At 42.0% G+C, this 8,981-nt stretch overlaps 1 protein-coding gene across 2 annotated transcripts in view; it reads left to right on the top strand.

Annotated features, from left to right (window-relative positions):
• The window catches only part of PCMT1 (protein-L-isoaspartate (D-aspartate) O-methyltransferase), a 35,800-nt gene continuing 26,819 nt past the window's right edge, over positions 1 to 8,981 (top strand). For both annotated transcript variants that reach the window (XM_061378493.1, XM_061378494.1), the window contains exon 1: positions 1 to 283. In XM_061378493.1, coding sequence (XP_061234477.1) covers positions 16 to 283 — 268 coding nt within the window. In that variant the 5' untranslated portion in view covers positions 1 to 15. The remainder of the gene's footprint in view (positions 284 to 8,981) is intronic.

Below are 8,981 nucleotides of genomic sequence, written 5' to 3'. Positions count from 1 at the left end.
GGCGGCGGCCGGAGAATGTCGGGCGCGCGGGGCGGTGGGCGCGTGGCCCCTCCCCTCAGCGAGCGCGCGGCGGCAGCGGCGGCGGCGGGAGGGGGAGGAGGCGGCGGCGGCGGCGAGGAGGCGGTGCCTGTGTCGGCGCTGGAGGTTGTGTCCTTCCTGGGGAAGCTGCTGTGCGCAGTCGCGGTGCTGAAGGCGGCTCTGTACCTGCTCCGCAGAGCGTGTCTAGCGATGGCCTGGAAGTCGGGAGGCGCCAGCCACTCCGAGCTCATCCACAATCTCCGCAGTGAGTCCCGGGCTGGCGGCCCCGCTGCTCGCCTCAGCCGCAGGGTGACCGTTACCGGCCGCTCGGCCGCGCACACTTGGCGTTCCCGCGGCGCCCGCCCAGCCGCCAACTGTCAAGGAGCAGCGCCGGCGGGGGGAGGAGGCGAAGGCGGCGCCCGGGCGGGGGGTGTGTGTCTGGGTGTCCGCAGCCGGGCGGAGGGCGGTGGCCGCTGGTGCAGGGCGGGCCCGGGCTGTTGTTGCGGGAGGAGATGCGGCGGCAGCGGTGGCGTCGATGGCGGTCCCGAAGGGGAAGCGCTACGCGGCGGCCGTGGCTGCTGTCAGCCCTCCGCCTCCTCCCCCCGCTGCGGCCCCGTTCCCGCCGCCTCGACCCCGTCTGCCCGTAACGTTCTTGTGCAAGCTCAGGCGGGGCCGCGGCGGCAGCTCTGGAGGGCCCGTGATCCTCCACACGCAGTGGGCTCAGCGTCCCTCTGGCTTCGCTCCGGCCGCCTGTGCCGGCTCAGCACGGCCGCCGGGTGGCGGGAACGGTGCCCTGGGGCCTCTCGCCGGGCGGGCAGGGGAGCGGTGGTGGCGGCAGGAGCGCGTACACCGTCCGTCGGTTTTTCCGGGCCCCGCTAAACGCAGTGAGAGCTGTCCGGCGCTGGGAAGCGCGCAGGGGAGGCCAGGGTTGTTTTTGTTGGGTGGAAGGGGCGTGTGGCAACGGCAGCAGTAGTCCACTCGGGTTCAAGTTCTCGCCTTCGGCCCCAGCCCCGCGCTGCCCTTTTCGGAGGGGTGGGATAGGAGAGAGGAGCTGTTGATATTACACGCTCTTGCTGCCGCCGAACTTTACGGCGGCTGCCCGGTACTTGGCGTTCCTTGTCCTTCCCGAAGGTTTGTGCTGTCCCCGTGCTGAACGTGGAGGGTGTTGGGCGGATGCTGCTCTTCACTGGTGTTCTTCAGTGCATCCTGGAGTCCGCTGGGTCTCCAGCCGTGATCCAGGCTGAGAGGACAGGGTGATAACACCTTCTCTATTCGGAGTTTAGCATTTTTCATGTTCGCCTCGGAGTAATCTGTATTAGATACACTCGTAGTGTCTTTATTCCTGGTCTTCCTTTTCCTCTCTTCAAGTCTGTGCCCTAAACATGAAAGGTTGTAGATTTGGAGCCTCTATTATACAGTTATCTCCTATTTTAGTAATACTGCAAGACCACAGACAGATTCACCTGTTTGGCCTCTTCGTTATTTTGGAGACAGAGGAGAATGGTCCTCGTTGCTTTCTCTAGTCTGCTTCTGTGAGATAATCTTGTATTTTCCAGTAATTTCTTTTTCTGCTCTTCTGAGAACACTTCCATCCAGTGGAGCAATAAATGCTGAAATGACTTTCAGTTTCACTGTAAAAGCTAACAAATAAATAATAACTTCTCTAATTACAAGAGTTACGGTGCTTTTTTTTTTTTTTTTTTTTGTTTCTTTCTTTCATTTTGCAACTGTAAGGTCTAGAAATATTGTTTCAGTGAAATTCTATTTCCTTACACAGCAGGGAAAAAAATTCTGACTTAAAAATGAATGTCAAGCTCCAAAATACATCCAAAAAGTTGTTATTGCCAGAATTGTCAATGGCTCTGAGAACCTGAGGGCAAAACCAATTATTTGTTGAAGAGAACAATGACAGTGTTTTTCAACACATGGAAACTGTTTAGGGCTTTGTAAATAATAATAATGAAAAAGCTAAAAACCATTACCAGTAACCAACAACAGGAGATTAAACTAGCATGTTTAATATTGTGGTCTCAAAATATGCAGTGATTGTAGTTGCCTGCAAAGTTACAGTCTGTAATTTCCCCTCCCCCCTCCCCCCCACCGTTTTGCATATGTATGCCAAATATTTTGACGGATGTTAAAGAGAAGATTGGAAAGAAAATGGTTTGGAGGCAGAGAGCCGTTTGATCTTGCAGCAGGATTGTGTTGTTGATCTCAGTGGAGCTCTGCTGAGGCATAGGGTTTTATCAGTGCAGAGCAGTTGGAGCATTAAGATGGTAACTTGAGTTCTCCAGGTAAGGTTATACCTTGTTGCTAAAGTTGGGAGCAACTTTTGAAGAAAGTGTTATTCTTTCAGATACTTTTTAAACAAACTTAAAAATCATTGGTTGCAGAAAGATTAAAATGTTCTGGAGAATTCCTTCTGAGTAGTAGAAGATCCCTCAATGTCTTTAACCTCTCTTTTCCTCTAAAACCAGATAAGTAGCATAGCATTTCTGGCATTTTTATGCTAGAAGTAAGAATGCAACGCAGATGAAGTTGTCCAAGTGTTTATTTCGTAACTTAGTAACTGAATTTGTAATTTTGCGTGTGATTTGCATAAGTTAAAATAAGGGAAATAACATAGGTTGTAGTGACACAGTATGTGTTCTGCAGCAAAGCCTGGATTGAGAGGTTCTTGCTCCTGCCCTTGCACCAGGAGTCTTTTCTTCACTGTTCTTACAGAACTGTTTGTGAGGGAGGCAGTTTTGTAAGACTGGGTCACTTTCTCATTACTCCTCTTGTGAAACTGGGGTTTATACTCCTCAATGTCTGTAACCCGTTGTGCTATTGTGGTTAGAGAAGCAGTGAATGTTGTTACAGGTATAAGTGACTGGGGGGAATGGGAACGTCTTAAACTGGTTTTGCTTCCACATTAAATGTCAGTAGAAAACTGGTAGGCTACATATTCTTTTCCTTGAAAATAGCACTGAAGATTTTTCTTCGTTATAAGTTGTTATTGACTGTTACCAGCGCTTCTATTTAGTGGCAATACAGTTCTCCGAGTTAGTGAAACTATATAAAGATACGTTCATTGCTCATTTCACTGTAACAGTCATTGTTTTAGAGCAGTGGTAAGTGCTTTTTGTGTATTTGCTTGCAGATTTAGGCAGGTATTCTTTACAAGCCTTTTGCTTGCTTCCATGTCTTAAAAGGGACAAAGTAACCAAGCAGGCCATGGAATGCTGCATGTTTTTCAGTGCATACTTCGAAACAAGTGACTGAAGAATGATGCGTGATCTTTTTAAGACAACTTAATATGCCAGAAAATAAAAAATGTTAACTTCAAAACCATTGATCTTATTTTAGATGTATGTAAATTGAGATTGTGTTGTTAACTGGCTCTTTGTTGGCATATTTTTTCCCCTTGATGTTAGACAAGTTGTCAATGTAGTGTTAAAACCATACCCATTCTTTCTCACAGCAACCCCAAAATTCAATGCAATGAAGTCGAAGTCCTCAGTCATTCGGGGGGGGGGGAAAAAGCATGTTTTTGGCGGCTTCTTTCTATCCCAACATTTCATGATCAGTCATTTTAATTTAAAGATTAGTTCTTTTGCTTGATTAAAGATTTATTTTTTTTAATTGTCTCTGGATTTAATGGCATAATGTTTTCTTTCTCGTAGTCTGAAGCTGCCTAATAATCCTTAGTAAAATGGAAATAATTTTGCAAATCTGCCCCATATAGATGACTACCATTGCTTGTGGCCATGTTGAAAAGATGGAATCTTGTATATTTTAGCTTCAGTATAACTTTAAGCTTTTCTTTTAATGCTACTGTTTCTTTCATCCTGATATAGTATCAAAAGCTCACTAAAAGCTGTTAGTAAACTTGGAAAGAAATGCATACGGTTTGTGTTCTTTTGCATGATCATTTGTGTGCATGTAATCAAAGTCATGTTTGTTAGCGTTATGATAGCACGTTTTCAAGTAAAATATTTTCTTAATGCTGTTACAAGGTGAGGTTGTTTTTATTAGTGTTTTTAATTTTGTTTTAAATTCCGAAATTTTGGCAAAACCAGAGTAAACTCAGAGCTTGGGACCCGTAAACTTTTGGAATGATGTCTTTCCTGGACTGGTTAACTTGCGAGTTATGTTTTAAGAGTTAAGAACCTGAATACTGCAACACTGGAGTTGAGCACAAAATAGTTTTAAATGCTTGTACTGTCAAAATCTGGAAGAGATGGTCAGACAAATGTAACTTTAGAAATTTTTCCCTCTTTCTGTTAGTATGACAGCTTTATGTCATTTTGTCTGAAGAGACAGGTTCATGTTTCCTGTATCCTTTGATCTTTCCCAGCTTTTGCATAATACTGGTACCTGTTCTAATGTTACCACCTCCATAAAAACAGGCTCTTCATGTGGTCTGACTGCTGGTCTTGACAGTATTGGCTTCTCTGAAAACAGATCAGCAAAGTGGTTTAAGATGTGCATCATCTGCCGTTAAAGAACTCCTAAAGCTATAAAAGAAGTCTTGCCTCAAGCCTTACTGTGAAGGGAGCTCCTTGACTGTCCATCCTATCCAGCTAAGTTTATCTTACTCTCTGCAGCAGTTTTTAGTTACTGCTGATGGTTGTTGCTACTTTGTATTGCACTCCTCAGTTTTGACACTCCATGTAATTCATTGGTGTAGTTCAGCCCTCTCAAATCAGAGGGATAAAGGTGTGCTCAGAGGTGAAGTTTCTCTCGTCTGCACACAGGTGTTTCTTGGCAAGTGCAGTGCTGTGTTCTTGCATGCTGAACCCAACCTTAAATTCACATTCTTCTTTCATGTACTCCCAAAACGTTTTTCAGTCAGCTGCTGATACAAATTTAGACAAAATCAGCATAACTGTTGCGATGAGTATGTTGTGGATGGCCTTTGTGATAAAGATATGCACTGGGGTACTGTGAGCCAAGAGCTAGCATGGTTTTCTCCACCCCCAGAGAAGAAAATGGTTAATGCCAATTTTGCAATGTTGGCTTATAGTCTGAGGGAGCAATACAACTGTGATTAAATATGTCTAAATTGGTTATCTGCAGACTTTCAAATCCATGAAAATTAATCTAGAGCTCTTACCTGTTCTACCAAAATGAGCAAGCTGTTTATGAAGGTGATCATTATTAAATAGGGAAGGGGTACTCCTGTAAAGCAGAAGTGAAATTTTGGAGGGTAGGTTTGTATGTAACTGAATCTTGAGGCTGCACACTTGTTTGTTGTGTTGAATCCTAGTTGTTTGTTCCCATGTATTTTTACCTCTGCATGTTTTAGATGCTATTTTTATTTATTTTATTTTTAATTTCTGACTTGTTGAGATTTTCATGGGATTTGACCTTTGTGTTTAATTTCTGGACCCTAAGATTAGTTCTGATGGGCCCTTACTTTCCTCAGTCTTTCTGTCGTGTCTCAGAATGACACACACTCAACTAATTCCCTCCAGTTAACTGTATGCAATGTTCTGTTTGAAAAATGTATTATTGTGGATCCGAATCATAGTGCTGACAGATGTGCAGCTGAATGTTTGAAGCAGATACTCTGAAATTAGCAGCAAAGCACAAAAGTTTTGTATGTATCAGTGGTTTAAAAAAACCCGCTTGTTTGCAAACACCTACTTCCAGTTTCTTTAACACAAAGAACTTTGTATGTTTTGGAGCAAGAGTCCTTTATTGGACTTTGGGATGCTGATCCGTCACTTCTTGTTCAACGTGCTTTTTTGTCTTCATGACTTACCGTGAAATATTCCTGTGCTCATTAAATAAAATTATATTAACTGAATTGCTTCCTTTCTTATCTTTTTCTTTTCTCTCCCCACACAAAAAGACCTTGAAGACATCAGTCAGTTGGCTGCCTAAAACCAGCTAACTTCATGTCGCTTAAAAATCAAGATGTGGTTTTGTTCTGCCCACTTTCCTCTTGAATGTTGCTAGCTGTTTTATGTGGGTCAGATGGAGACATCTAAAAACTCTGATTTGTCACTTGAGTAATATTAATCTGTTTGATTTAATCTTTAGTAATATAGAGCTCTGTGCTTTGCATCATGCTTGAAGACCTCTGTATGATTTTAAAATACCACTGTTGCTCAAAAGTCATTTTCGTAAGTAAAGTTCTATCGAGTGGTTATGGAGAAAGTAATCTGGGGAGAAACATAGCTATATGGATGCTAAAATAGTCCTACAGTAAATGGTTTTGGAATCTGCATGAGTGTTGTTTATGTAAAGCCAGCAACAGGAGGTGTTTGAGTAGCTGTTTATAGTTTGTATAGTAAGCTTGTGTGCTGGATCTTATCATGTGGCAATGAGACACCCTCCTTCTGATCTGGAAGCCAGTGTTGGTGTAAATGTTAAGTGCTTGTATTTTATGGTTTGGTTGGAAACTTGTTTGATCAACAGTCAGGATACCATCAGTGATGTAGGCAGTTCTTTGAAAGATAAGCACTTCAGTAATGTGTTTGCCCTGAAGAAAAAGGTAGGTTGTTTACTTGTTGGGAGTCCATGGTGGCTTTTCAGACCTTAGCTCTTTTTTTCCTTGCTCTCTGACAGCCCACTGCCCAGTTTCCCAGGTTACATTCAACCCTGGTATATTTCCACCTTCAGATCCAAGGACTGCTCTGTGAGCTCTTTTTCCTGTTTTCATGGTGGTTTTTGTGGAAAAGAAGCAGACCAGAGTGAGTTTTCAAACAAGCTCCAATTATGTCAAGTTGTCATTGCTTCAGCCTCTACACAGAGTAACTCTTGAACTCTGCAGGCTGGGCTCCACTCTTCAAGTAACGGTTACTTTTCAGCTTTAGCCCTTCGAAGCTTAGGAGTTTTGCTGGTATAACTGTAATAAATCGGAGAGTTAATGTTTGATTTTAAGCTGTAAGCTGGTGTGTTTGTGTATTAGCCTTTGTGTATAAACACTTAATAATTTAGTATCTGATTTGTTTGCAGTACTGATTACTGGAATCTTAAAAAACCCACCAGTCTCCTCAAGGAGAGTTATTGTTGGAAAGGATAATCAACCTACATACATTTGGTTGTGAATTACTTTCCTGCAATATATAGCTTCCTTTTAAGATTTAGAAAAAGTTTTGCATTGACATTTTGTTAATAAATAATTTACTGCCGATTGTCGTATTTTTTTCAGCACCTAGGTATGGCATGAAAAGTCATCTTTGCAGTATAAATCTACTGTTTACTGGATTCTTAGGGCATATACTTGTTTTCTGTACTTCAGAATCTGATAGATATTTGTTCCAGGCAGAATTAAGATCCTGGCAGTTGGTCATCTTGGGACTGACTTGGAGGAAAGAAAGGACTTCCATTGGAGTTCAGTAACCTGCAGTTGCAGTTTATCTGTATACTCAACCATGAGACTAAGAAAAATCCTTTTCGTTATCAACACAGAAGAAATCACTATAAAGTCAATATTGACTTTACTGTTTAAGGTTTGATTTCTTAATTCCCACCTAAAATTTGTTGTTGTCTCTGTTATATAATAAGCAAATTTGAAAAGCAAGACTTAATCTATGGGGAATAATATGATGCCCTGTAATTCCACATTCATAGCTGAGAGGGTGTATTCTTTTATGAAGAGGGAGTTTTATTTGATAATTGAAGTACCTGGCTGAGGCATGAGATCCAGCTTCTCCTATTGGTTCTGCAGGGGACTCTGAGCATGGGTTACTTGCTTAACTTCTTATTTATTGGAATGGAAAAGATGACACTCGTTAGAGATAGTCCAACAGTCAGTAAATCTGAGTGCTGAATGAGAGCAGCTGAAATGCTCAGAATTTGTAGAAAATTAGAATAATAGTGCCTACTGTTTTCATGTTGTTTTGATTTTGGTTTGGTTTTGTTTTTTTTTTTTTTTTTTTGTAATTTATCTGTCAGTGTAAGCATCACACTTGGTGAAATTATACGTGGGCTGAAACAAAGTTTTATGCTTTGCTTTGCACAGATACCACAGACAATCTCTGTCAGAGCTCTGATTGAACAAGTTGGGGGAAGAATGAGTAAAATATGAGTAAAGTAATAGAATAGAGAAAACAAAGTTTTTGAGTGCTGAGAGATGAATTTACTTATATTCTAAGGAGTAGATGAGAGAGGTGAGGTGGCAGGCACGGAGTTTTGCAAAAGACGGAAGTGGATAATGGGTAGTGTGAAAGAAGAGGTTTGGAAGAAGCCTGCAGTCACAGTAGTATAGAGAAGGTTTCCTGGAAACTAGAGGAGGTTCTCAGCCTTACAATAGGGCCCTGCAGTTGCTCTTTCAAGCTGGAAGCTTGATTTTCATATTCTCTTCATGTTTCCAGAAGACACAAAAGGAAAGAGCAGATGGCTACCTGTAGCTTCTAGAATGTAGGTATCTACATACGCAATACACAATCTCCAGGAATAAATTGTGATTTTTAGATCTTTTCTGAGTGCTTCTTAGCTGCTGCTTTTTGACCTCCTTTTCACCCACCAGAACAGTGATCTCTTTATGCCTGTTATCATTGGCTTTCCTTATGCTCCTCCCTATTTATTTTTATTGGTTTTTAAGTACATTTATTTTGGAGCTACTATTTCTTGGTGGCAGCTCATGAGAATCTAATGGTAAGTTGTTTTTTTTTTGTTTGTTTGGTTTTGTTTCTCTACTTTGCTCACAGAACTGATACACTACCCGTTCCAAGTGGTCAGGGGAAAGCTTTTATTTTACTTACTATCTTCTATTGTAGTGCCAGTGTTAGTGGATTGATTTGTTTTAATTTGGGGTACAATTTTTATCAGTAAGTAAACTTATAAACTGCTGCAATCAACTGCTGTCTCAGATTAAAAAGCTTGCACTGAAATGAGGAGTTTCCTCTGGCTGGAACTATAGTATACAGTATAATGCACAGGATATGTGTGTGGTCTTTGAGGGGAGTGTGTGCTTTTTCTGGGACTTCTCAGATACAGAAATAATTTTGAAAAAGAATTTTTTTTTT

The sequence above is a fragment of the Neopsephotus bourkii genome, unplaced genomic scaffold, assembly GCF_033783945.1.
Source record: "Neopsephotus bourkii isolate Nb327-2 ecotype Australia unplaced genomic scaffold, CSIRO-AGI_Nbou_v1 NB_1767, whole genome shotgun sequence".
Lineage (NCBI taxonomy): Eukaryota > Metazoa > Chordata > Aves > Psittaciformes > Psittacidae > Neopsephotus > Neopsephotus bourkii.
The sequence above is the reverse complement of the archived record's forward strand: the minus strand, read 5'-3'. Positions and strand labels throughout refer to the sequence as shown.